The sequence below is a fragment of the Lutra lutra genome, chromosome 16 (assembly GCF_902655055.1).
Source record: "Lutra lutra chromosome 16, mLutLut1.2, whole genome shotgun sequence".
Lineage (NCBI taxonomy): Eukaryota > Metazoa > Chordata > Mammalia > Carnivora > Mustelidae > Lutra > Lutra lutra.
The window spans coordinates 17477049-17504661 of record NC_062293.1 but is presented as its reverse complement, the minus strand read 5'-3'; the positions used below and the strand labels follow the sequence as shown (position 1 = coordinate 17504661).

Sequence of the window (27613 nt, the reverse complement as noted above, 5' to 3'; positions counted from 1 at the left end):
CAATGGGATGGGGGCGCCTGGGTGGCTCAGTGGGTTAAAGCCTCTGCCTTCAGCTCGGGTCATGATCTCAGGGTCCTGGGATCAAGCCCTGTATCGGGCTCTCTGCTCAGCAGGAAGCCTGCTTCCTCCTATCTCTCTCTGTCTGCCTCTCTGCCTACTTGTGATTTCTGTCTGTCAAATAAATAAATAAAATCTTTAAAAAAAAAAAACCAATGGGATGAAAACAAAGGCAGGGGGACTATTCTAGATCACGGCGGGGTGGGGGGCGGCGGGAGCAGGAGAGGCATGACCACAAAACGCAAGGCCTAATTCTTAAGTGGATTCTGGATTTCTCTCTCTCTCTCTCTCTCTCACACACACACACACACACACACACACACATACACACACGTTAGAAAGGACAGTTTTGAGGGACAACTGCAGAAGTTTGAATAGAGAGTTTGTGGCTGATAATATTGGGTCTTGGATATGATGATGGCCTTGTGGTTCTTTTGGAGAATGTTCTTGTTCTTAGGAGATGTTTAACAAAGTGTTTGAATGTCCTGGGGGGCACAGTGTTCTTACAAATGATTCAACAAAATCGGAAGAGAGAAGCAGCTCAGTGTCTTTAAAAGGGGGGATACGGTACGCAAAATACCTACCCCATGATTGTCTCAGCAAGCAATGGCCCCCAGGGAGAGACGCCCTCACTGAGGGCCTGTTTGGGGACAGGTTTATGGGCAGGAGCAGATGAAGGGAGGCCAAAGGCAGTGTAGAGTAGAAAGAATGTAGAGTTTGGAGGCAAAGACCTGGGTTCTGTGCTGTGTGACCTTTAGTGAGTCTCTTAACCATTTTGTGCATCAGTTTCCTTATCTGTAAAAAAGGGAAGAAAGGTGCCTGCCTTGGGAAGCTCAAGTGAGAAAATAGGTAAGAAGAAGTCCCTTGGAACACTGGAACCTGCTGTGTGGACACTTCCATCACCAATTGGAACCAGCCAGCCCCGGGCCCCGAGGGACACGTTAGGACGAGCATGCACGTAGAAGCATGGGTGCCTTCACGGTTGGGCTGGACCGCCATCTGGCTCCCTCTCCGGCGACCTGGTGTGGATCACAGCAGAGCTGGAGAGTGGTGGGGTGGGGGGTGAAGGCAGCTGCCAAGCTCTCTCTGCGGCCCTCTGCTCAATAAGGGGCCCCTCCCCCGTCAGGCCGCCAAACACAGTGGTGGTGAAGGCCATGCCCTTCCTGAAGCATACTGGGAAGGCAGTATGGCCAGAGAAAGGAACTCAGGGGCTCCTCGTAAAAGGATCCAAACCATTGCTCAGTTGGGCCTCTCATTTCCCCTCCTGGGTCCTAAGGCTCCTGCTTTGCATTATCTTGGACCCCCCGACCCCAACCTGCGTTGCTGGCCTTGGGGTGAAGATGCTAGAAACACTGATCAAGTCCGGGAGGGGACCCAACATCCAGCCTGGTCTGACTTAGCACATAACCTTGGCCGGGCCACTTCCTTCCTCCAGGCCTCAGTTTGCCCAGAATCCATAAAAGGGGGGGGGTGGCAGACCAGAGAGGGACCAAGCCACACTTTGAAGGCCAGCAGATCTGACATCCCTGCTTCTTAGTGGCCTTTGAGAGCCTTTACTGATTGTGTCCAATACACAGCGTTATTGCAATAAATCAAGACAAAGTGGGTACAGATATCTGACGTGGAGTTTATTGTCTCTCTCCCCCCGTAGAATGTCAGCCCCATGAGGCAGGGACTTGGTTTCACTCGCTGCTATGCCCCAGTGCACAGAGGTGCCTGGAGCTCATCCAGGGCTCCCCCACGTGATTGCTGATTGAGCGGATGGACGTCATGTGTGCTCCGTATACGAGAGCTCCCACTAGAATTCCAAAATGTGCTGAGACAAAAAGCACGTGAAGTTCATGGTTGTTGAGAGAGAAAACTCTGGAAAACAAGAAATAATCTTTGGGGCTGGCATGGGTCTGCCTGTGGGCCTGCCAGGCAATGAAAGACACAGGGATGCGGGGCTGATCTGGACAGGGGGAGGGAGACCATGTGCCCACAGGAGCCAGGCAGGAACATCCATGAATGAAGTGGACTGAGGTGGGGGGGTACTGGGCAAACTGGGAACCACCCCCCCCATGCGGCTTCTCTCCTAGGGCTCCCTCCCTGTTGCTGACTGTGACCAGGTAAGAATGCAGATCCCACTGGCCAGCACGACTGATTTCACAAGGCAAGCCCAAAATCCAATGGAAAACAATTCATTTTTAAGAGAAAACCACAAATGAGAGCAAGTAAAACCCATCTCCGGCCCAGGAGGGGCCCTATGATGTGGCCCAATCCTCTCGAGCAGCCCCTGGGGTCCTTGCCTCCATTTGGAGAGAGGCTGATGTGTGTCCAGATCCGAAAGGCCAAGGTCACACACAACTGAAGAAGCAGCTATTTCCTTGGGCTCTTGGGCTCAACGTGTCTCCAGGCTTTGGGGCTCTTAGGCAAGTCAGCTCCCACAGTGCCGGACCCACGCAGAGTTTTAGTAAATACTTGTTGAACGGACGTCCTCAGTGTGACGTTGGGCACAGCCCTCCAGTTCTAAACCCTGTACAGTATGAGCCCCCTCTCCCCACTCCATACAATTCGGGATTACGGGGGAAATCAAGCGGGATTAAAAGGACAACAGTGTTTCTGAAAACCGGAAGTGCTTTACAAATGCAAAGTGTCATTGTTATTCTGAGCAGGACAGTGTCACTGGAGCAGAAGAGGGGCCTGGGACCCAAAAGAACAGAGAATTTACAAAACCTCCACAAGGAAGATCCAGACCAAGCCCACCAGGGCTCACGCACAGAGGGGATGCGTTTTGACCGGCGCCAAGACAGGCTGCTTGCAGGAAACTCCTAGACACCCCAGCCCCCTGGGAACAGCTCAGAGGTAGCCCCTGTCCAGTCGAGCGGTGTCTCCCCAGACGGACGGTTTCTGACAGCACACACAACCCCTACAGGTGCTGCCCATGAAATATAGAAATTATATAAATATTATACATAAATATTTTCTCATATATCTTAGCTATATAAATTATTCTCTTTTGCCCTAAAAACTACATATGTGAGGTAGACAAAAAAAAAAAAAATACCCTGTGAGCATTTCCCTTAAAGCTGTAGAATGAGGGGCCCCCGCAGGGCTGAGGTGGACCTTGGGGGCACCCAGAAGAGAAAGGGGTGGAGAAAAAAGGGCTGGAAGAGACAGAGGGCTAGATGGGGGGCTTCCCCCACATGCCGAGGGGCCCTCAGAGCCCACACCCGTGCTATTGGCCTAGTTCGTCAGCGTTGGAGGCCAGCTTCATCCTTGGTCCCTCAGAGTCTGCCTTTATCCTCCTGCAACCCCAGCCAGCAGGGGGGTTGGGGTGCGGATGGTCAGTTGGTGGATCAGGCCCCTTCTTCTTGTCTGGGAGCCCTCTGGGGCCTTATGCCGAGAGCTGGGGTCTCAGAGGAACAAGATGGATTGGACTGGCCAAGAAACAGTCTCCACGTAGTGGGGGGAGTAGAAGAACCTAGAAAACCAGCCCGCTCTCCTTTTTGCTCTTCTTGATAAGAGGTGGGCCGGCTGCCTGGGCCAGAGAGGTCAGTCTAGTGAGGGGGGTCTCTGGTAAGTTTGGCTTCTCCTCAGAATCTCTGCAGCCAGAGATCCTTCCAGTGTCCCACAGGCTGCCCTGACCCCCCAAAGCCAGGGAAGCTTCTCAGCCCGGGAGGTCCCAGAGACCCCGGGCCTTCTTTCTGGGCTCCCACTGGTGGTTTCTGAGCCTTGGGCTGATTCTGAAGTTTCTGTTCAGCGGAGGGTCAGCAACTCCGGGTTCAGGGAGAAAGGAAGCTGACAGAGGGCACGGCAGGGCCAGCGAAGCGGTCAAGGGCTTCCCGAAGGAGGTCACTTCCTCCCAGCTGGCCCTAGGCCCTGCTCTGGGGAAGCACTCAGCTTCCAGCGGAGTGACCCCTGCAAGGTCCTGGTTCTGAACCAGAGAGTGTGTGCTGCTAAATGGGAACCCTCCAGCCTGGCAGGTCCAAGGGGTCTGTGTGTGCGCACGCGCGCGCGCGTGTGTGTGTGCGTGTGTTCCTACATACTCCCGCACACTCGTGCATGTATACCTGGGTGTATGTACCAGTTACTCTCTCCTCCTCCCACACAGGACCTTGGTGGGTAGCACTGGAAATGTCCACAGGATCAGAGGAAATTAGCAAAGTCGCTTCTATTCCTCAGGTAAGAGCCAGAGTGGGGGCCATCCGTGAGTGAAGGGGGCCCCCAAGGAACCAGGCTTAGCCAAGACGTTCCCGCGCCTGTAACTCCAGGGCAAAAGCTTAATTAGATGAGTAGCTAGCAGAATGGCAATGTTACGCAGAGTCAGAACTCTTCTGGGTCACGGATGTCAGCTGTGTTGGGGCCTCACGGCACAGGAGGACCGCTGCCATAGGCAGTGAACCAAACCGGGCTTAGGGGGAGGCTGAGAGACTGAGCTCTCTGCGTCTCTGCCTCAGACCAAAGGCTGTCACCCTCTCCTGGGCTGGGACTAAAGTTTCCCCAGCCGGAACACAGGGGAAGGGTCACTGTCCCTCTGTCCAGCCTCGGTGCGCTAGCTGCACCCACCCAGGGACTGTGCGACCCCACCAGCCTCACATCCACTAGGGCTCTTACTGAGCAAGGCTGGGTGGGCGAGGACAACTCAGCTCTCCAGGCAAGAATGAGACCTCGGTGAGCATTTTAAAAGCCAAGTCAAGGACAAGGGGCCCTGGGGCCTGTATCTGGCTTTCTTCGGGCGAACAAACAGCCCCTCCCTCCCTGCCTCTCCCCCCAGCCTCTAACGTGGCAAAGCCCCCTGGGGGTAGAGCTGCATGGCCCCCAGGGCTCACTGTGACCTGAGCAAGGCCAGGAGGACCCATCCCGGTCAGGCTCCAGCTGACACTGCCTCCCCATGCCCTGCTGGCCCAGAAGCTCACCTTCCAACCTCTTGTTGGCTCTAGGCCACTCACCAGAGGAATGGAGAGAGCAGGATGTCGCCCCTCTTAAAAAACCTCCACCCTAGCCTCTTCTTGGTCTCCCTTATTCCGCCCCACACCTCTTTCCAACTCAGCGCTCCTGCTCCGAAAAGGCTGGGGGCCCTCCGTGCTGGTGTCCTCCCTCCCCCCAGAGCCTCTCTCCTTGGAGTGTCGAGGGAGGGAAAGGTGGCTGAGCCCGGCCGAGAGAGGAGGCGTGCGCAAGGGCACGTGCCTCAGGGAGTGCCTGCCTGCCCTGTGTCCCTGCCTGGGGAGGTTGCTCACAGTGGCCGAGCGCCCAGTGGGGTCCTGGCAGCACCCCCGGGCACCCCGGGCAGCGGACCTAGTGCTTGCAGGTGTATATCAGCTCCTCCCGCACGCACTGCTGGCATTCCACGTAGCAACACCACTGCACCTGGCAGTGGCAGGAGAAGGCCACCAGGCGGCTCTGGGTGTCGTAGCCCCGCCCGCAGCACAGGCTGCTGCAGCTGGCCTCCCGCGAACACACCCGGCCCGCTGTGCCTGGCGAGTACTTGCTGGGCCGGCAGAAACTGGGCGAGTCTTCCATGTAGACCAGGTCCCCGGGCCGCGGGGCCAGGCCCTTGGTGGGGCTGCCCGGCCGGGCGGGGGCCCACAGCTGCAGGCGGCCCAAGGCCTCGTTGGTGGCGCTGGACACCTTGACGGCAGAGTCATAGCGCAGCTTGAGTGCCTGTCCCGTCTCGCGGAAGGGGGAGAGCTGCTTCCAGCAGGTGCGCACGGCGCAGGAACCTGACACGCCGTGGCACTTACACGTGGTCCTGAGGCCACTCTTCACGGCCTGCCAGGAGAGACAGAGTGCAGGTGTGGCCGGGGGCCCGGAGCCCACGGTGCCAGCCCTCCCCCAGAGCGTAGACCCCGGCAGGGACGTGGCAGCAGGATGGGCAAGAGACAGTGGAAGGGGGCAAATAGGACCCGAGCTAACCCACGTGCCACCTTTGTGCAAACTAGCTCAAGGCCACCCTTCTGTTGGGCCACTGTGCCTTGGGGAGAGCAGTATGGGCCAGATCTCAGCCTCTGCTCCTTCCCTTGGCTCAGAGTCCTTGTGGCGTACACAGCTTGCACAACTGAACGCAGCATACCTACACAGAGTCAGCAGTGAGGACACAGAAGTCAGTGTCCTCAAGAACTGGAAGTCGGGCCTCTCTCAGCCTATGACCCCGATAGACTCAGAAACTTTTTATTTACCCTCTGGTCTCCTACTACTGTGTGCCTCTGCTAAGCCCCTTCCCTTCTCTGGGCCTCCTCTGTCTTTCCATCTGTAGAATGGAGGACATGGGGGTATTGCACCAGATCAAAGTTTTCAAACTACGTTGGCTTCTAGAACGTCCAGGAAGGCCTGTCCTGGGAATGGAGACCCTTCTCCAAACCTGTTTTGGCCTCATCAGGGCCCAGTCCCAAGCCTGGCTCCCACCTCCTGCTTAGCCCACAATGGTTCCCAGGACCCTTCCCTCCTTCCTGGCACCCGGTAAGGGCATGCTGGTGGAAGGAATGGGGCTCCCGTGGGGACTGCTGCGTGTGTGCTGAGAGGCCTGCTGCGGACCTGGCCGGCTGCACGGGCCCCCGGGCTGGGGCAGGGGCCGGGCTCTGGCTCCAGGAAACGTGCTCACCTTGATGCCCACGTGGGTGTTGTGAGCATCCGCCCGGGCCCGCAGGTCTTTGCTTCCTCTCTTGGGCCCCAGGAAGTTGCTCAGGAACTTGGTGCTGTACTTGAGGTTGTCACCGCACACGCCCCACTGCCAGGCCTGCCGGCTCTCCAGGCCCGGAGAGTCGTCACAGGTGCAGCGCTCCATGCGGCCGGCGCTGCAGGCCCGGGCCAGGGTGTGGGTGAGGGCGGCCGAGGACACTGCGTACAGGAAGGCCGTCTCCTTGAAACCTGGGCCAGGCACCCGGGGGATCCCGGAGGGAGGAGGAGAGAGGGCTCAGAGGCTGCCCTTTGCCCTCTGAGGGCAGAAGAGGATGGTGGGGGTGCCGTGATGAGCCCGAGGAGGGTCGTGTGGACCTGAGGACATGGCTCAGGGCAGCCTCCTGTCCCCTGTCCCTTAGGCTCCAGCTGCAGGCTGCCCTTTCCATAGAACTTTCAGATTCACTGTGGAGTATGTGCCTGATTCCCAGGGCAGCAGACAGCGCTTATTGCCTCTAGAGGAGGACGTGAAGATGCAAAGAGAGGTGACTTGGGCACCTGGTGAGGGGCAGAGCTGAGGCCAAACCACTGACCTTGACTCCAAGTCAAGGTGCGGGCAGACTGGACCAACCCATTTCTGAGGTCCCTGATGCCCTGGGTGTTGTGGGCGTCAGGATGCTGCTTAAACGTCACCCTCTGCTACCTGCTCGGGCAACAGACCCACTGAGAAGTGATTGGGGTCTCCTGCCTGACTTGTTCAGGGCTGATCACCCCACCACCTGCCAGGAACATCGCTACTCCCGTACTCTTGCTGGGGCATGGCCCAAACCCAGCCGCCCTCCGCCTGCACTCCAGGGTCCCTGGGTGCCAGTAACCATGGTGGGAAAGTAGCATCAGCTCCATCCCGGGCCCTCCCCAGCCGTGGAGAGCAGCTGGCCTACGAGGGGCCTGGCTCCTCCTATAGACCATCACTGCCTTTTTCTAAACGGCCCCAGCTACTTGGCGACAGAGTCACCCACCACCGACCTCCTTCCCCCTGGGGCTGTATGCTCTCCGAGGCCAGCGGGGTGGGTTCAGCTCCGTGCTTCCAGCATCCAGCCCAGTGGCCAGCTCGCTGCGAGCCTCACCAGATGCTTAGTGAATGAAGTGTGGAGGGACGCAGGAAGCGGGGAAGAAGGTGGGGTGTGAATGGAAGGAGAGGAAGGACCGATGGACTGATGGATGCAATGAACAAAGTCACGGGTGAATGAAGGAACACATGAATTTGGCCCGTCTCAGGTTATTTGGCCCACTGTTACCCGCCCTCCATCCTTACACGTTCTTGCCCCGTGTTTGCGTGTGTGTGAGAGTGCACGTGCATGCAGGAAGCTGAGGGAGGGGACTGGGGGACCACCCGTCTCATCTGTGGACTCCTCCTCAATCCAGGAATAGGCTGTGCCTCCTATGCTCCTGGGTCCTTGTTGCTCCTTTACTCGCCCCAAACCAAGGGAAAAGACAGGGTCTCGTTAACTCCCAAGGGCAGCGTGGCCGGGGGTGGTGGGGCAGGAAGGGGCCTCCTCCCCAGCCATCCTCCTCCCCAGCAGTCCTCCCCGACCAGTCATCTCCCCTCATCCCCGCCCCAGCCCTCCTCCCTACCTCTCTTGAGCAGGCCCGTCCTCCCCTCCAGGCTGCAGTTCCAGCGCTCGTGTCGGAACTGGAACTGGCACTCGAGCAGGCTGAGGTGGGCAGCATCCTGCAGGGTCTCGGCCAGGCCAGGCTCCCTCCGGCAGAGCTGCTTCTGCCGCCGGGACAGCTTCAGCAGGTCACACTGCTTCAGGTGGGCCCCACCCTGTGCGGGGGCCTCGGCGGTGCCCAGCCCTGGGAAGGGCGTCAGGACCTCCCGCCCAGTCAGGCTAGGGGGGATCGAGAGAGGGAGACAGTGACCTTTGGGGGTCCTGATGGGAGAAGGCGGTAGGGAGGACAGGGGACAAGCAAGGGGTTAGGAGGTTCTCTCAGGGGGCTTCATTTGTTCCCTGCTGGGTGGCGGGCCAGCCCCATGCACTTATGAGCCCATCTTTAGAGTAGGAAACCCAAGTGCTTGGAATAAGATCTCGTGCCCAAGTTTTCCCGATGCCAACATCTCTGTTCTTCTTAGCCATTCCATTTCCCAAACGTCCCCAATCATAAAACTCACCTGGGTGCTTATTAAAAATATAGATGCCCACGATCTACATTTGGCAATCCTGATCCTGTTGGTCTGGAGGGCAGCCCTGGGATCTGTATTCACCATGTACCTTGTGCCATGTCCCTGATTAGGGACATTTGGGAAATACTGCGTATAGTATTGGCTGCCGCCTGGAGGGGAGAGCCACGTTTCTTGGAGGGGGCAGGCAGACGTAGGGAGGTGCCGGGCAAACACTCCGCAATTTCCCTGATAGCCTTCTCTCCCTCAGGTTATATAATAATGCTCCCCAGGTAATCCTGTGCCCGCCCAACCTGTTTCCACAATTCCCAGCTAGATCTTCAACCTTCTCACCACTCAGTGCCTGTTACAAAGAGATGTGTAGGGAGTACCTGGATGGAGGGAAGGAAGGAAGGACGGACGGACACATGAACGGACAGATGGGTGGGTGAATTTCCATCATGCCATCCCCTCCAGACTTCCTGTGCTACTATATCTGAAGTCTGTGGATTCTGAAGTCAGGATGCCACTTCCTAACCCTGTCACCTTGAAGCCTTGATTTTTCTCCTCTGGGAAGTGGAAAGAGGGATCCCTTCCCTCTCCTGGGGCTGCTGGGAGGATTGTACAGAAAGTACCAAACATGGTGCCTAGGACACACTGGTCCACCTTTCTGCTGGCTAGATTATGTCAAAATTCTTTCCTCTCACAAGATGCTTTATTCTTTAATCTGGGCAGATCGTCCCTTTGTCCAGATAAGGAAATAAGGTTTTATGGAGAGGCAGGTACTGGCCTGAGCCATAACACAGATGAGCAGCAAGGGAGGAACTACTATTAGAGCTCACCTTCCCTCTCCCCAGCAGCCCTCTCTCCTGGCCTGTGATGGCCCTCAGCATGGGTAGAATATCTGCCATTCCAGGAGAGGCCCACTCCCCCTGGAGCCGAGGACACGGCTCTCCTGTTTGGAGCCACCTGACCCAGCCTGGACATCTGGCTGGATGCCACACTGCCCCAGGGAGAGTATGGGTTCTGGCCAGGCCCCAGGTGCCCCCAGAAAATGCCCGTAGATTCTACATCCATCAGATGCAGCCAACCCAGTGTGGAGCCTATCTCCGAAACCTCTGAGCAGAGACAGATGCTATCAGGCTCCTCCTGGCCCAGCCTGGCCCTAGGCTCCCCTGCTAGACAGGGTGAGGGCTGGGACCTGTTAAACATTAATCTGGGGGCAAATGGGTAAATTTCCGGTCCACCAGGTCTACACCCAAGCCCCTCCCTGCAGCCTGGCAGGAAACCCTTAGAGCCTGACCCTTGGCAGGCAGGTCCAGATGTCAGCTCTCGCCGAGGAGGCCCCACCCTGCCTGGCTTCCAGTAGGAAGGGCGCAAAGGGAATGGGAGCCAATGAGTCCCGCAAATGTTCTCCTCCCCACAGGAGGTGCTGGTGTGAGGGAAAACTCTGCTCACGCCCGTCCTGCGTTTCAGAAATCGGGACCTCCCTCATAGCAGCTGGTGGACAGTTGAGAGAACAGGCAGGGAGTGATGGGAATTGGGACCAATGGGTCTGCATATCCTTCCAGGTCTGTCTCAGATGCCATCCCAAGAATAATAGCTATGATTATTATATCATTAGAGCTACATCTTATACTTTCTGTTATATAATTTAGATCATCTCTATCAGGTTTTGAGTCCTTATTACTAAGACCTTTAAATTGCAGATACCTGCTGAGTTGGCTGCCCACTGGTTGTTCCTGTCTGCCTGGTTACCCTGTGGCTGACCATTTTAAACCACGTGACCTGCTGTTCCAACCTCGTGATTGGACCAATGAAGATCACATGACTCAAGCTGGGCCAATCAGTTCTTTCTCTGGGAATTTGGAATTTGAATTAAGTTGCACATACAGTTGGTTTCTCTTTCTTTTTTTCTTTCTTTCTTTGGGTGATTAGGCCGGTCACTCAGGAGATAAAAAGAAGAACTTGGTCCAGAGAGAGAGCGAAACAACGAACCAAACACATGGAGAGAAGCAGAGGTGAGAGTGGGAGGGAGAATTTGGGGAGCTTTTCAGCCCCAGCCCCAGAGTCTTCTTGTGGGCAGCTGTGTTCTTGCCCTCGACACTCCTGTCTCTAGTACAGTGTTAAGGCTTGGAGTGGTTGTCTAACCAAGGGTGCTCTCACTGATCATGAACTTTGGACGGCGGTGAAGGACCAGCACGCCCCATCCTGAACCTGGGAGCCAGGCTCAACAAATACCCTCTCTCCCAGCCATTCGCCCCTATTTTTTTTAATTTTGTGTAATAGACCCTGTGATTGATGGCCCCAGAAAAAGTCCAGTATAAAGTCGGTTAATTTTATTAGCAGTAATGACACTTAGTAGCGATTAATGGTCAGGAAAGGCAGCCAACCGCACAGAGGCCTCGGGCCACACTGGGCCCTGGTCTGTCCAGGGCTGCTCTCAGAGAAGACTCCCCTGGGACTGCCTGAGGAGCCCCCTCAGGGCCTTCGAAGATAGCTGGGAGATCTTCCAGGACCCAGTTTCCTTTTTCTTGATTTCCTATGTTGTGGCTGGGATCAAATTTCCTTTGAGGAAATAGTGCCCTGACAACTAATTTAGAAAACCTCTTATTCCCTCAAATGGTGTTAGTCAGCTTTAACCTCCACAGACCCGTCCCTTAGTATCTGCCAGGGAAGCCTTCTTCCCGGACCTCAGAAGAATTCTAGCCATCGCAGGTTCCCATCCATTTCAGGGTCTGTGGGCCTGATCCCCTCCCCTTGAAGAACCCACATTCCCTGGCACCCCAAGCCTGAGAACCTCCCCCCTTCAGCCTCTCTGCAAAATCTTAATTGCCCACATGTCAGTTGGGCCCCGTGGGGGTAAGATGTACACCTGGAAAAGATCAAGTGAGCTTCGTCAGACGTACAAATCCAGACAAAATTTGGAGTTTTCATAAAGACACAGTCTTGCAGTCAGGTCACACGCTCTCCACCGAACAAGTAGCCAGGGTTCTGAGCTCAGGAGCAGGGAATGAACACTCTGTGAAGTTTCTAGTTGCTCTTCTGGGCTGGGGGATGAGTTCCTCCAGGGTTCTGCCTGACTCAAGGGCTCCTGGGCCATCTGGGTTCATGCCACCCCCCAGCAGGCTCTATTTGCTTTGGCCCAGCACGTCTCCCCCTTTCCTGCTTCCAGCCGGGCTTCCCCAAACTGACTTCCAGCCCCTCTTCTCCTTGACAAAAGCAACAATCGCATGTGACCAGCTCCATTCTCCTCCCTTCTTTGCCTCTAGCCTGTGATCCTCTGCTCTCTGCACCCTCAGACCAAGGCCTTAGTTTAATAACAAGACCAGAAGTCCTCACCCCTACACAGCAAGACGTCTCTGGCTTTGACTCCAGCCCCGGGTGTTCCCTGGGCCACCTTGTCTCCTCCCAAGGTGGGAAAAGTCAAGGCTGCCCCTTGGGACTTCACCTCACATACACCCCTACCCCCAGATCTCCTCTGCCTGCTCCCGGCTCTTCCTGCCCTCGCCTCCTTTCACTCCCCAATGCTCATCCCATCCACAGTTTGGGCTGAACTTGCCCCACCTGGGATGATCCTGAAGGAAGGAAAAGAAGGTTCTCCCAGAATTTGGAACAAGTGTCCCAGGAGGCTGCTTGGTTTACCTTCAACAGGACCCCAGTCATCACCAAGCCCCAGAGAGAAAAATGGAGCTCACCTTGCACTAATCACCCATCACCTGCTGGAGTAGGGGACCCAAGGGCCTCAGGCCCCCAAAGCTGTTCTGGCCTGGGTGGTCTGGTCCTAGGTCTGCCCTCACTCACTGGTGACGTTGGGAACGTCAACTCTCCTGCTGAACTCATTCCATCTAACAAATACACACTGGCTAGCGGGAGAGCATGATGGGACCAGACTGCCCGGGTTCAAATCCCGCCTCCACCTCTTACTAGCCAAAGCACCTCGGGCACCTTGGACAAAGCACTTCTCTGTGCCTCACCTATAAAATGCAGGTCACCACAGCACCTACCTCGAAGGACTCTCTGGAGGATTAAATGAGTCAGCACTTGCACGGGGCTTAGAACAGTGCCTGACACATAGTAAGCTCCAGAGACGTGTAGTTCCCCAGCACTCACTATGTGCCAGGTGCCATGCTGGCCTCGAGGACGCACTCCTGCCCCTGAGTTTTTGGTCTAGAAGGAACTTGCTTGGACTCAGCAGTACTCCAGATTCTCCCAAGGTCCCAAGAAGCAGAAGAGAGGCTGAGGTGAGAACCTGACCTTGGTCTAGGCTGGCCTAGGATGGCCAGCCCCACCCTACCTGTAGTAAGATTCCTGAGGGGTGGGGAGGAGGCAGGAGGAAGGTCCCCAGAGCACTTCTGGCTGGTCAGGGTAGGTTGGGAGGGGAGACCAGGCAGGTGTTGTGCATTTCCCATCACTTGGGGGCGCCTCAGGCACTGTTCTCCCCCCACCCCCTCTTGTTTCTGCTTGAGAAGTTCTGATGGTTCCAGAGGAGGTCACCACCAGGATGTGGGTGAGTGAGGGGGGGGGTGTAGGACAAGGCTGGCGGTTCCCAGGGCACCAGGTAATGCCAGCCTGTCTAGACCCTTAGCTGGAGGGCCCAGGAGCTGTGCCTGGCACCAGGGACCATGCCAACTGTGGGCAGCTGCCTGGGAACCAGGAAAGCCTTGCCCTGCCTGGAGCATTGGCCTTGGACCTGGAAAAACCCCATTAGATGCTCCGGATAAGAGGCTTCCGCTGCATGGCCATTTGCATGGTAAGTGCTCCTTTGTGCTTTCATCTCAAACATCTCAGTGCACCTCACAGCCCTCACTAAATCCCCCTATACATCCACCCAGCCTACCCTCTCCCAGGGCTCTCCACCACCCATCTCTTCCCAGCAGGGAGAGTTGCCGAGGGCCGTGCCTGGCCCTGGAAGAGAGAGCATTTGGCTCCTCTGCAGAGAGGGGGTACCCTCAACACCCACTCCAAGCTTCTCTCCACGCTTTCTGTCATGCTGAGGAGCCCCCAGCATACGCTGGTGAGGAGCGCACATTCCCTCCATCCTTCAGACTCCTTTCTCCTCTCCTGGATTCCGTGTCAACCTCATGCCTCCTCCAAGACCACGTCCTTAATGAGCAGCCTGGCCGAGTTGCCAGTTGTCATATCCTACCTCTACTCCTTTTTTTTTTTTTTTAAAGATGATTTATTTATTTCTTTATTTGAGAGATGGAGAGAATGAGCAGGGCCAAGGGCAGAGGGAGAGGAGGGGAGAAGCAGGCTTCCCAAAGCAGGGAACCTGACGTGGGGCTCGATCCCAGGACTCTGGGATCACGACCTGAACTGAAGGCAGACGCTTAACCGACTGAGCCACCCAGGTGCCCGCCCCCTACTCCTACAAGCTCCAGCCCCCTTCACTCACCCCTTCCTTAAATACAAATATCAATGACTTTATTGAGGGTCAGCTTCAGGCCAGGTCTCCCCACGGAAGACTGAAAGACACAAAAGATCACTCACTACCTCCCTGTTGCGGGTCCCCCTCAGCCCTTCCTGGCTCTACCCCCCTTTTCCTCCCCAGCTCTTAAGTTCAGGACTCCATGAACTTAGCTTGAGGACCGAATCTGGGCACCACCTCCCCCCTACAGCTCATCCCCAGAGCCTCATGCCCCGCCCGAGCACAGCCCTGGCTCCTAGAGAAAAGAGCCGGCCCAGCTGTGGGCTTTGTCTCTCCCAGAACAGCTCCACTTCCTGTCTGCAGCCGCTGAGGATGGCATCTCGGCAGACGTGTGCTCACAGCTAAGTGGGCAGCAAGCAGCCCGCCCAGCGAGCACGCTTTGCATCTCAACAGTCTCGGTATTTTGAGCTTGGCTGGGGCAACATCTGCAGAGGAAATGTTTCCCCCTCCTCCTTCCTGTCTCTTTCCCTCTCCACTCAGGCTCAGGCAGAAGCCCGAGAGGGGAAGCCTTCATCCCCAGCACGCATGGATTGGGTGGCACAGTGGCCACCGAGGGTCCCCGTGTGCAGGGGCCTCCCTCATCTCTAGATACCTGAGATTAGGAACATCTCCCCCAGCTCCCTGGCTGGGTCCCAATGCACACCACTTGAAGCACTATATTTTAAGGCTGGAGAAGACCTTTAAGATCACCCAGGCCAGAGGTTTTTGCCCTGATAGCTCCTGAGAGGTATTCTAGAGGTTTCTGGGGGCAAGCAGGAGGGCAAGGGGTTTGCCAAGGGTGCAGGTCTCTACTTTGACCTGTCTGGTGCCCTGGGAGTTCATGTAATATTTATTGCCTAAGGTGACCCGCTGAGTTAGTGGCAGGACAGGGATGGGATTCCTGATTGTTTCTGTCATGCGTGGCGGGGTTCTGCTTTCAGTTTCACTGCAACACTTCAGGGAAGTAAAATCAGCACCACCACAGCAAAGTTCCAGGATGAAAGAACACAAGACGGGTAGGTATGAAAGGAAGGCAATCTGGTCAGGACTCCTCTGGGCTCCTGGGCAGCTAAAGGGAGAGAAGTATGCTTTGTTTAAAAGACTGCTTTTTCATGGTCTAAACCTCAGCTTCTTTTTTGGCTAAAAATTAGAAATAAAGTTTAAAGAAGTGACCTGCTTATTCATACTAAAGTGTGAGAGTCTGATACAATATTAGTGCCTGAGAACCTACTTTGCTAAATACAAAGAAGATCATAGGAGAGGATCTAGGATCATGAAGAAACTGAAGAGGAAGGGGAAGCTTAGAGCAAGGATGGGGTAGGTAGAGAAAAGAGGGGCTAGAAGCCTTAAAACAAGCTTCCCCTTGGGGCGCCTGGGTGGCTCAGTGGGTTAAGCCACTGCCTCTGGCTCAGGTCATGATCTCAGAGTCCTGGGATCGAGTCCCGCATCGGGCTCTCTGCTCAGCAGGGAGCCTGCTTCCCTCTCTCTCTCTCTCTCTGCCTGCCTCTCCATCTACTTGTGATCTCTCTCTGTCAAATTAAAAAAAAAAAAAAAAAAAAAGCTTCCCAGCTTCTTGGGTTCACAAGCCCAGCTCTGACCCAGGGGAGGAGTAGTTTAAGGGATACAGGGTGGGGACTGGAGGAAAAGGCAAGTAGTCACTAAGAATGTCTCTTCTTGTGGTGGCCAACACTCCCACCTGGTTGTGCCCCAACCTTGAAACGCTGGCTCCTAGGCTGGGTAACTTCGACCAAGTTATTGAACCGTATGTAGTATGTTGACCAACTAGCCAGCTGGGCAGGCTCCGGAGTGGTCACCCTCTTCCCCACTGGTGGCCAGGCAGGCTCAGGCTAAGCTGGGGGCCCCTGGGGAACGCCCTGGGTGTGATCCTTGTGTGATGAGGGTAGTTCACTGTTGGTGGCTGCTCTGGGCAGAGATGTCCCAAGCTGCCTGTTCCATCTGTCCTCCTCCAGGACCCAGGGGTAGTCCACACCGCCACACCTCTCCTCTCAGCTCCAAGGACAGCATGAGCTTCCCAACCTGGTGAAGGAGCCACGTCCTGAATGTGCCTAGGGAACACCTGAGTGGTCAGGACGGCCCTCAGGGATGAAGCTCTAAGGGGCTTCCTTGGGAATAGAGCAGCACCCTCCCCCCCACTACCACCAACACCACAGCAGGACCAGGACATCTTTCCACCTTGGAATGTCCTGCACTCAGAGCCAGGCGCGGCTGTAGCAGAGGGTCCATCCCCTCGGGCCGTCGTTTTTGTTTTTGTTTTTCCTTTTTCTTTGCATTTTCTCATTTCTTCAGATATAACATCCTTAGCTCTGTGTGGTTGACACTCTTTTCTTCCTCCTCAGAGCTGCACAGACTCTCCAAGTAGCCTGTAAGCCCCTGGCAGAGGTCCTGGTTTCTCTTACCCTGAGGTCTGCTGTCCCTAGCTCAGATTCTCCACCCCAAGCACGTATTCCTCAGACACCTGCTGGCTGCATAAATCCCTTACATGTCCACCCCCAGGAGGAGAGTATAGCTCTAGGCTGACCCTCAGCCTCCCCCAGGCCCATTTCCACACCCCGGCCTCCCTGCTCTCTGACTCCCAAGCTGCAGGGGCCACCCGGCCCTGAACACCCCCAACCTTCGCCAAGTTCGGCCCTGCAGGCTCTGGGGGCGTGGCTCTGGAGGGGTCGGCCTGAGGCCACGCCCTCCCGGGCCCTCTGACTCTGATCACTGGCGCGTGCTCTCCCCAGGGCCTGATCGGGGCTCTCAGTCAGACCCTGACTCCGCCGGCCACAGGCTCAACCCCTGTGGGGACTGGGAGAGCCAGGTCTGTTCCCTCCCGACCTCAGTTCCTTGGGACAAGCAGTGCCAGGCAACTGAAGCCTCCCTTTGATACCCAGTGAGGACCCGACAAGAACTTGGCCCAAAAGTCTTTCTTTAAACCTCAGTTGCACAACCTCTAGTAGTGACACGTGCTGAAAATTTACCCCAGGTTCACAGACCTTCCTTCACAACTCCAGCTCTAGGAAGCTCAACCACTAAAGATTTTTATGCAGTTATGGTGAATTCCTACGGCAGCAAGTCCTGACCTGAACCCAGATGCGAATAGTTTATGGTATGACCGTTTATCCCCACATGCAGATACTTTCCTGCAAAAATAATAAAGTGTCTGATTATGGGGTGCTGCCCTAGACATGGTATACACATTATATTACCCTTCTAAAATTCAAAAATTCTTGAATTCTGACATGACCTGGCATTAAAGCGAATGTAACTATCAAGAAAGCAGGCCTTCTCTGCTCTTGCCCTAAAACCAGTCTCTTTAAGAATTTCCAGGACTCGGGGCGCCTGGGTGGCTCAGTGGGTTAAGCCGCTGCCTTCGGCTCAGGTCATGATCTCAGGGTCCTGGGATCGAGTCCCGCATCGGGCTCTCTGCTCAGCAGGGAGCCTGCTTCCCTTCCTCTCTCTCTGCCTGCCTCTCTGCCTGCTTGTGATCTCTCTCTGTCAAATAAATCAATAAAATCTTTAAAAAAAAAAAAAAAAAAAAAAAGAATTTCCAGGACTCTAGGGGCGCCTGGCTGGCTCAGTGGGTAAAGAATGTGACTCTTGATCTCCAGGTAGTGAGTTCAAGCCCCATGTTGGGTGTAGTGTTTATTAAAAAAAAAAAAAAAAAAAAAAAAAAAATTCCAGGACTCTGAAAATGGTGGTTTAAACCTATTCTTGCTCTTTGAGACTCTCCACCCTTCCCCTTCGGTCCTCATCTCTCCAGTGAGGGGGCTTGAGGCAGCTGTCCTACCCCCCAATTCATCCTGGCTGCCACCAGGATTCCCACAGAAGGCCAGTTGTGGCTGACTTCTAGAATCCAACAGAGGCAAGTCTCTGCTTTCTGCTTTGTTTCTACTTCCTATCCTGACAGCGGCCAGGTCGTGACAAAACAGAGTGTGCTCAAGAAGCAAGAGCAAGCATGAGATGGAAGAGCAAATACGATGGGGCAGAGGGAGATTCTGGGGGAGAGGAAGGGCCCATGAGAGGGAGAGGGGCTGCCCATCTAGACATTCACTGTGAACCATGAAGCAGTGTTAGCGACTGTAGGGGGCTCAGCCAACAACAGGGCCCTAAGACCCTTGCCTAAAGGGAGCTATGCATGAATCAAAGACATCAGCACATGAAAAGAATGGGTAGCAAAGCAAGAGTTTAAGACCAGCAGTGCAAGAGATGGCTAGGTCATATGCCAGGGGAAGGATGTGGGTGACAGAGGGGAGGGCTCAAGGGTCAGAGCTGCCCACAGGGGTGGGGCACAGAGGCAGCAGGAGGTGGGAATGATGACAAGGTTGGCTCTGGATGCTGACAGGCCAGAATTCAAACTTCAGTGTTGCCAACCACTAGCTGGGTGACTTTGGGCAAGGCACTTGGCCTCTCTGAGCTTTTTCCCCATTCACCTGTATAAAGAAAATTCTACCAGCACCTCCTGCCTGGGATGTCACAATGGATTAATGAGATCATGCACATAAAATGCTGAGCATGGAAAGGATTTGAATTATACAGTGACGGGGGCAAAAATGAAGAAAGAAAGAAACAAGGGACATCGAAGATGCTCCTAACTTGGGAGGCTTTAAGACCAGATCATTAGATTTCTTGAACTCTTTATACATGGATAGCATTTCAGCAGTTTATATGCACTTATTTAGCTATAACAACCCTACAGGTTAAGGATTAGCCCATTTTAATAGATGAGAAAACTGAGGTTGGAGCAGTTAACCGACTTGGGGCACCTGGTGCCTCAGTTGGTTCAGCGGTGGCCTTCGGCTCAGGTCATGATCCCAGGGTCCTGGGATCAAGTCCCACAGTGGGCTCCCTGTTCAGCGAGGAGTCTGCTTCTCCCACTCCCTCTGCTGCTCCCCCTGCTCGAGCTCTCTCTCTCTCAAATAAATAAATAAAATCTTAAAAAAAGAAAAAAAGAAGAACAGTTAACTGACTTGCCTTGAGTCACATTAATAAATGGTTGGATAGACGATCTGAACTCAATCTATGTGACTCCAAGTCCAGTGCTCCTTACACTGTAGCAGGGCCTCAGGCTACCTCTCTCCCTGCTTACGGTGATGCTAGGGTGGGGTCACCCTCAGAGTACCCGGCCCACCTCCTCCTGAGCCCAACTTCTACCTGAGCACATAATCCTAAAGGCCCCTGGACCTCTCTGGCTTACAGGATCCCAGCCCCAGAGTCCCCCTGCTTGCTTGCCCTCCTCAGCCTTCGAAAATCCATCATTCTCCATGAGGAGGCTGATTTGACCCTGAGCCCAACTACAGAGCCCAACTCCTCCTCAGGGGTGGGGGTTACAGCTCAGCCAGGGACAAGCTGGCCTAAATTCCTTCCCCAAACACAATGATTCTTATCAGTGATGCTTGGCTTTCAATCCACCACCCCAAAGCAGTAAAATTTCTTTTACCCTTTCCTCCCTCCAACGCTGTTTTTGTTGGGACCCAATCAATTTCTTAAAAAAAAAATGTATTTAAGTCAAATCAATACCATCCAAAACACTTAGGAATGTTTTTCAATATGTGTACAGCCTATACGCTGAAAATTACAAAGCATTGCTGAAAGAAATTTTAAAAGCCCTAAATAAAGAAGATATGCCTGTTTATAAGTAGATTCAATATTGTTGGAATGTCGAGCTTCTAATAAACTGACTTACAGATTCAATGCAGTCCCAAACAAAACCCCAGCAGACTTTCCTATAGATATTGATAAGCTGATTCTAAAATTTATGTGGAAATATAAAGGACCTAGACTAGCCAAAAGAACCTTTTAAAAAGATTTATTTATTTATGCATTTATCTTAGAGAGGAAGATGGGGGGGACAGAGGCAGAGAAAGAGGGGTAAAGAGAGTCCTGAAGCAGACTTCCTGCTGAGCATGGAGTCCAGTGCAGGGCTCTATCCCAGGACCTGAGATCGTGGCCTCAGCTGAAATCAAGAGTCACACGATTAACCAACTGAGCCACCTGGGGGCCCCAAAACAATTTTGAAAGAAAAAAAAAAGAGAGAGAGAGAGAGGGTACTTAGAGTTCTTGGTTTCAAGCTTACTATAGCTACTGTAATCCAGACTATATGGTATTGGTATAAGGATAAACATATAGGTAAATGAAACAGAATAAAGAGTCCAGAAATAGAATCTCAAATGTTGATTCAATTAATTTGCAACAAAAATGGCAATAGAGAAAGGACCATCTTTTCAGCAAATGGTGCTGGAACAAGTGGATGTCCACATGGAAAACAATAAACTTTGACCCTGACCTTACACAATTCACATAAATTAACTCAAAAGGAACAAATAGACCTAAGTGCAAAAGCTAAAACTATAAAGTTTCTGGAAGAAAACATAAGAGGAAATCTTTACAACCTCTTAGTAGACCGAGATTTCTTGGGTAGGACACAAAAAAGCATAAACCATACAAGAAGTTGTAAACTGTACTTCATCAAAATTAAAAACTTCTGTTCTTCATAAGATTCCAATAAGAAAATTAAAAGGCAAAGGGTGCCTGGGTGGCCCAGTTTTCAAGTGTGTGTCTTCGGCTCAGGTCATGATCCCAGGGTACTGGGATTGGGCCCCATGTCAGGCTCTCTGCTCGGTGGGAAGCCTGCTTCTCTCTCTCCCACTCCCCCTGCTTGTGTTTCCTCTCTCACTGTGTCTCCCTCTGTCAAATAAATAAACAATTGATTTAAAGAAAAGAAAATTAGGGCGCCTGGGTGGCTCAGTGGGTTAAGCCGCTGCCTTCGGCTCAGGTCATGATCTCAGGGTCCTGGGATCGAGGCCCGCATCGGGCTCTCTGCTCAGCAGGGAGCCTGCTTCCCTCTCTCTCTCTCTCTCTGCCTGCCTCTCCGTCTACTTGTGATCTCTCTCTGTCAAATAAATAAATAAAATCTTAAAAAAAAAAAGAAAATTAAAAGGCAAGCCAAAGATATGGATGAAATATTGCCAATACTTTCTGACAAAGGACCTGGATCCAAAATATACAAAGAACACTTACAACTCAACAAGAAGAAGAACCCAATGAAAAAAAGATATTCAGATGACTAACATGCAGGTGCAAAAATGTTCAACACATGGAGTGCCTGTGTGGTAAAAAGTCAGTTAAAAGTCCTGGTTTGGGCTCAGGTCCTGATCTCAGGATCATGAGATGGACAGAACCCCGCAGCAGGCTCTGCACTCAGCACACTGTCTGCTTGAGATTCTCTCTCTCTCTGCCCCTCCTGATCATGCTCTCTCTTTCTCTCTCTCTCTCTCAAATGAATAAATAAATCTTTTTTAAAAAGTGTTCAATACACCATTCATTAGTGTGAAAATGCAAATTAAGACCACAATGAGATATCAATATACATCCACTAAAACAGATGAAAATTATGACTGCCAGTCACTGACAAGAGTATGGAGTAATTGGAACTCTCAGACATCATTGCGTAAAATGGTACAATCACTTTGGAATATTGTTTGACTGTTTCTTATGAGGTTAAACATAGGCATACCATATGCTGCAACAGTCAGATCCTAGGTATTTATCCAAGAGAAATAAAAACATAAGTCCACTATGTACATGTACACAAATGCTTATATGAAGCTTTATTGGGAATAGCTCCAGGGGCACCTGGGTGGCTCAGTCATTAAGCATCTGCCTTTGGCTCAGGTCATGATCTCAGGGTCCTGGGATCAAGTCCTGCATCAGATTCCCTGCTCAGTGGGGAGCCTGATTCTCCCTCTCCCACTCCCTCTGCTTGTGTTCCCTCTCTCGCTATGTCCTCTCTCAAATAAATAAATAATCTTAAAAGAAAAAAGAAGGAATAGCTCCAAACTGGAAACAATCCAGATGTCTATCAACTGGTAAATGAAGAAACACACTATGGTATGTCCATACAGTGGAATACTACTCAGCAGTAAAAAGGAATGTGCTACTAATGTATGTCACAACTTGGATGAATCTTAAAAACACTATTTTGAGGGGTGCCTGGGTGGCTCAGTGGGTTAAAGCCTCTGCCTTTAGCTCAGGTCATGATCCCAGGGTCCTAAATTCGAGCCCCACATCGGGCTCTCTGCTCTGTGGGGAGCCTGCTTCCTCCTCTCTCTCTCTCTCTCTCTCTGTCTGTTTCTCTGCCTACTTGTGATCCCTGTCAAATAAATTTTAAAAATAAAATAAAAAATTAAAAAAATAAAAAAGTCTAAAAAGACAACAACATTATTTTGAGCAAAACAATTCAGACACAAAGGCTATGTACCAGATGATTCCATTAATGCGAACTTCTACAATGGGCCAAACTGATGTATAAGGACAGAAGGCAGAGAAGTGATGATCCGAGGCTGGTTGGGGAGGGCTTACTGCAAAGGAGCACAGGGATCCCCCGGGCTGATGGAAGTGTTCCATGCAGTAATTATGGTGGTGTTTACACAAGGCTATGCATTTGTTAAAACCTGAACTGTGCGCTTGGAATGCACGCATTTTACTGCATGTAATGTTGATCAGAGAAAACGCAGCAGGTTGAGTTTTGCTTTCTTCATGATGATGCCACCTCCATGTGCCAAGAAGATGGTCAGAGCCCCAGTGACCACCAAAAGTGAGCCCGTACAGGCACCCAGTTAGGCCCCTTTTCATCCATCATTTCAGCACAGCCTCACATCAGCCTTTAAGATAGGTATTACCATCACTGAAAGCTCAGCAAGGTTAAGACCTTCGCCTGAAGCCACATAGCTAGCAAGACAAAAGGCCGGGATTTAAATTCAGGTCTGACTCTGAAGACTGTGCTTTCATAAACTTTTCCGTACCCTCTGTAGAGAGGAAAGGAACCTAACCAGTGCAGAGGTCACACGTTTTAAAAGCATCCCTGAAGTCTATCAGGATTTACAAAGCTGTATCTACAGGAAGGACTTGGGAGTTATCAACCCATCGGGATGACTTAAAGACTGGATTGGGGGACAAGGCCTGTCATGGGCTCTACTTGTCACATAATACAGTGCATGTTCATTTATAAAACACCACACCAGGCCTCCCAAGCATCCAAGCCAGAACACGAGGTGTTGAGCAATCTGAGATTTCCAGGCCAGGATCAGCCAATTAGAATTAGGGAAACTCAGGACCTCCAGGTGCTATAGACCTTGGAGGCAAGTGACCTATACAAGTAACCAAGCAGGGGAGGGGGCCACCCTCTCCCTTGCCCGCCTCCCCCGGCTTTACCCTCTGTAGCTCCTCATAGCTGCTTCTTCCCTGGATGATCACACAGTATTTGTTCTGCCAACTGTTCCCTGGAGGGCAGAGAGCCCAGACTGGGGGCAGAATCTGGTTTCTGTCCTGCCTCTCCCACTGATTTGCTATGTGGCATAGGGTAAATCTCTGAACGTTTCTGATCCTTGGTTTCCTTTGGGGAACTATTTACCCCATCCTATAGACCTCAAGAATGGCTCTGGGGATCAGAGGAGAGAGGGGCTGTATGATTTGTAAACGGCAATTCTGAATTAGGTCATTATCAGCAACACCAGAATTCAGCTCTGGGTTGCTGGCTTACTGCGGTTTGGGGATGATGGCTGTTTCATTTGAAAAATGGGAATAATCATACATGACCCACTTGAAACAGGGGGATGGGCCAGAAATGCTTCGGGGCATATCCGGCTCTTATGTCTATGATTCTGTGATTCCAAAGACCCCCAGAATATTGGTCTCACCTGCTCTCCTGGTGTTTGAATTTTCTTTTATCAAATGCCCAAACATTCCATCTTATAACTGGAAATGATACTTGAAGTGCAAATGACCCAGAGAAAGGAGAAACACATTTCCTCCCATTCTCACTATAGTGTGGATGACTGATATTGGATTCCTTCCAGAGAGCAAATTCTAATGAGAAGCTGGAGAATCTGGCCTACCTGAGTCCCATTAGCACTTTCTCAATGAGAACTCAGGCTGAATCCTGTCCATTCTCTGAGACTAAATACATAAGAGCCCAAGGCCCCAGTTTTAGCTTATTCTCCAAGTATTTGTGTCCCCACCCACGCCCCGGCTCACAAGCCTCAAATTCTACCCCTGTGTGCTGCCACAAATTCCTTTCCCTTCCAACCACACCAGCCAGGGTGGTCCAGGCCTTCTGGATCCCCTCTCTTCTCACCCCATCTGGCCTTGACCCCATCCCCAACCCCAAAACCCAAACAAAGAATTATGGAAACGAGCTGATGTCCAAAAGGTTGCAGGTGCATTTGTCCTCTTGCTCTCCATCCAGCTAAGACACCCCTGTCAGGGCTGGGATACCAAGCTACTATACCTCATCTCCTCACTGATAATAATAACTGGCATTAGCTGAGCATTCACTATGTGCTAGATGCTATACTAAGTGGTTTCCATGCACTAACCCATATAGCCTCTATATGAAATTGGCACTACCATCCTCATTTTATAGATGAGAAACTGAGACACAGAGAGGTTAAGTGACTTGGCCAAGAGCAAGAGCTAGCAAGTAGCTGGGTTGAGCATTGTACCCGAAGTCTGTGCCCTAGCCATTTTATCCAGCCTGCTGAGGCAGCAGCAGTGCCTCCAAGCCTGAAATCATTGTCAAGCAAACACGTTTGCGCACTGCTTTCCAGATGGAAACCGAGGCTCAGTTCTATCAAGTTCAGCTCCGTCTTTGTACAAAAGGGTCACTGAGGCCCAGAGTCTGCTCTTCCCCGGTCACCAGCAAGCTGAGCTCAGAGCTAGGGTCTGGGCTGACCTGCCTACACCACCCCACCCCACCCCCTTATATATCAGGAGAGGCCACTGCTCACAGCCAAGGCACGTTTTCAACCAGGGTCACGACCCGGAAATTAGCCCACAGCCCTTAGTTCTGCCTGTGGGGGACTTCTCAGATGCTTACTCCCCTCCCTGGCAGGTCCTTAAGAACAGTCTCTGGCAGGTCACTGGCTTGATGTGTTTTCTTGCCTTTGCTTTAGTCAGACTGTAAACCTCAGTGAAGATCACAAAAAATGACAAGATGAAACTAACAGCCTGTACTTATTTGGAGCAAGCGTTAGGTGGAGGTCATGTGAGTGCCTTCACACCCACGACCCCACCTCCCACCCAGGTCCCTAAGTGAGAGGAGGAGGGTCAGAGAAGGAGGGACAAGTGCCCTGTAACTCAGTGCACTGCGTTCACTCCCTGCTCCTCCCGCTCTCCCCTCCTGGTGTCTCCCCAACTCTGAGCCACCTTTTCCAATCATGTACCCCTCCTCCCTTCTCACTCTTGGTCATTCCCCCCAGAATTCACCCGACGCCAAGTCTGAGACTTGGCTGGGCTTCCCTAGCGGAAGATTCCCTTTCGCATCTCCAGTTCACACCCCCCCACCCGCCCGCAGGTCCGCATTCCCCCGGTATCCACGCGATCCCCGCCCCCCGCAACAACCCACCCCTCCCAGCCACCCAGCCCGCAGGGTCTCCGCAGGGGGAAGGCAGAGAGGGTGGAGAGAGAGCTCGGGGCGAGGGCTCCGGCTGGACGGAGACCAGGTTACGAGCAGACAGGGCACAGAGAGAGGATCCTGAGAGGGCATCGGAGCGCTGGAGGGACGCCTGGACTGGCAGGGACTGGACGCGCCGCGCGGATGGGGCCAGGGTCCGAAACGTGCCCAGGGTCCGGGAGCTCGCGCCGGGGTCCGAGGCCCGGCGGAGTGGGTGGGATGAGGTCTCGGGCAGGGCGCGGTGGGAAGGGCGGTGGCGAAGAGGACCGAGAGTGGGACACCAGACGGGGCGATCGGTGCCGGAGCCGGGGAAGTCAGAGACGGAGCTCGAGACGCGAACTCTGACAGCGAGCCGGGACTGGGACCCCCCGGGGGCTAAGGTCTGAGTTCGAGGTCCCGTCGCGCCAGGGGCCAGCGGAGGGGAAAAGTTGTCCCTGTTCTAGCCGCAGGAGGGGAGGCAGGCTGGCCGGGGACGCGGGCCGGGGGCGCGGCGGGCACTGACCCGAAGTAGGCAGCGGCGGCGGCGGCGGGCAGCGCCAGCAGGCAAAGCGAGGCCAGGGCCAGCGCGGGCGGGGGGCGCATGGTGCCGGCGGCGCGGCGCCCTGTCGCATCTCCTCGCGCGGCTCAGCGCTCGCAGCGCCGCCACCAGCAGCCCGTGGAGCTTTAAAGCCGGGCGGGGCGGAGCGGGGGTGGGGGAGGGAGCGCCGCTGGCGGCACCCCCCCGGGCGGTGAGCCCCCCCCGCCCCATTGGCCCTGCCGGCCTCGCCCCGCCCCGTCGCGGGTGGAGCCGCCGCTTAGGGCCCGCCCCCGCCCCGCCCCGCCCCCCGTCTGCGCTTCCCACCCGCCCCAGGTGAGAGCTCACCTGAGGCGGCGCCCGCCCGGGGCGCGCCCGCTGAACGTGAAGGTCCCCACGCCTGGAGAGGCAGGAAGGGGGATCCGAGGCGGAGACCAGGGAGTCTCTGCATCTCCCGTCGGGGTAGAGGGACGCGCAAAATTCTCTCCCCCTAGGTACGCGGGTGGAGGGCTCAGAAAGAGGGAGTCCTCTGGAGTCTTCGGAGAAACCGCGTCGTGTCCGCTCTCCTGCGCGGCGGGTGTGGTTCCCTCTGCCCAGTCCTGGGACTCTGAGGGCAGGGCCAGGTCCTAACGCAGAGCCGCTTACTCCCGGAACCGGAGTTCCACGTCTAATTAATGGCTGGGGGACTCTGCTGTCCAACAAAAGGAATCCTGGAGGGGTATCTCTTAGAGCAGAGGAGGGGGGAAGATCCCTCTTTCTAAACGCGAGACTGTCGAGGGCAAGGTGCACAGAGCGAGCCTCAGTGGGTGTCTTGAAAAAGTTTTGCTGATGTTCACTAAACACAAATCAAGATTCTCGGGGCGGGGGGGGGGGGGGGGGCGGCAGGAGGAGCCTGGGTGGGAATGGGAGGGCCAGGGAGGAACCTGCTTTCCGAAGTGTGTGGATGCCAGACCTCTGTCAGACAAGATGGGGATCTCCAGTAGTGGGCCACAAAGCTCTGTCTTGCTTGTCCTTTTTAAAAGTTTAACCCCAGTTCCTGCAGCGACAGTGCAGTGATCAAGGCAGTAGATGACACCCGTCTATGAGAGAGACATACTACAAATGACCCAAGCAAGATTTTAAATGTTTTTGAGAGTCTTGAGCACTGGGTCAAATCAAGCAAAACAAAATAGAACTTGCACTGAATGTCAAGATCTGCATGCAAAGTTTCCAAAATCTCAGCCATGCTTGTAGAACATCAGGTGACAGTGACCTTGGCTTTGCCGTGGGCACCAATGTGAGGGTGGTGGGTCTGGGAGGTTTGTGGGGAGATGGCAGCTTCCACCTTAGGCAGGATTACCAGAGGAAGCCCCTGCCACAGTGAGCCTCTCTGAGCTCAGTTTCTCTGCAGAGTGGGATGACGAGATGATCAATGATCTTTAACAA

General features: G+C 53.7%; 1 protein-coding gene across 3 annotated transcripts; it reads right to left on the bottom strand.

Annotated features, from left to right (window-relative positions):
- Positions 1-1679: 1679 nt before the first annotated feature.
- On the bottom strand, positions 1680-26305 carry WNT9B (Wnt family member 9B). Of its 3 annotated transcripts, none has more exons than XR_007123573.1 (5): positions 26177-26305; positions 8287-8543; positions 6638-6903; positions 4110-5808; positions 1680-1920 (listed from the first exon to the last, which is right to left on the bottom strand). XR_007123573.1 is itself a non-coding variant. In XM_047709137.1 (4 exons), exons 1-4 carry the CDS (start codon positions 26254-26256, stop codon positions 5335-5337), a joined length of 1077 nt encoding a protein of 358 aa, XP_047565093.1. In that variant the 5' UTR covers positions 26257-26305; the 3' UTR covers positions 1680-5334. The 3 variants fall into 3 exon arrangements, 1 of the variants encoding a protein (XP_047565093.1); XR_007123574.1 differs by having other exon boundaries at positions 1680-4298; positions 4989-5808; XM_047709137.1 differs by having other exon boundaries at positions 1680-5808.
- Positions 26306-27613: the final 1308 nt, after the last annotated feature.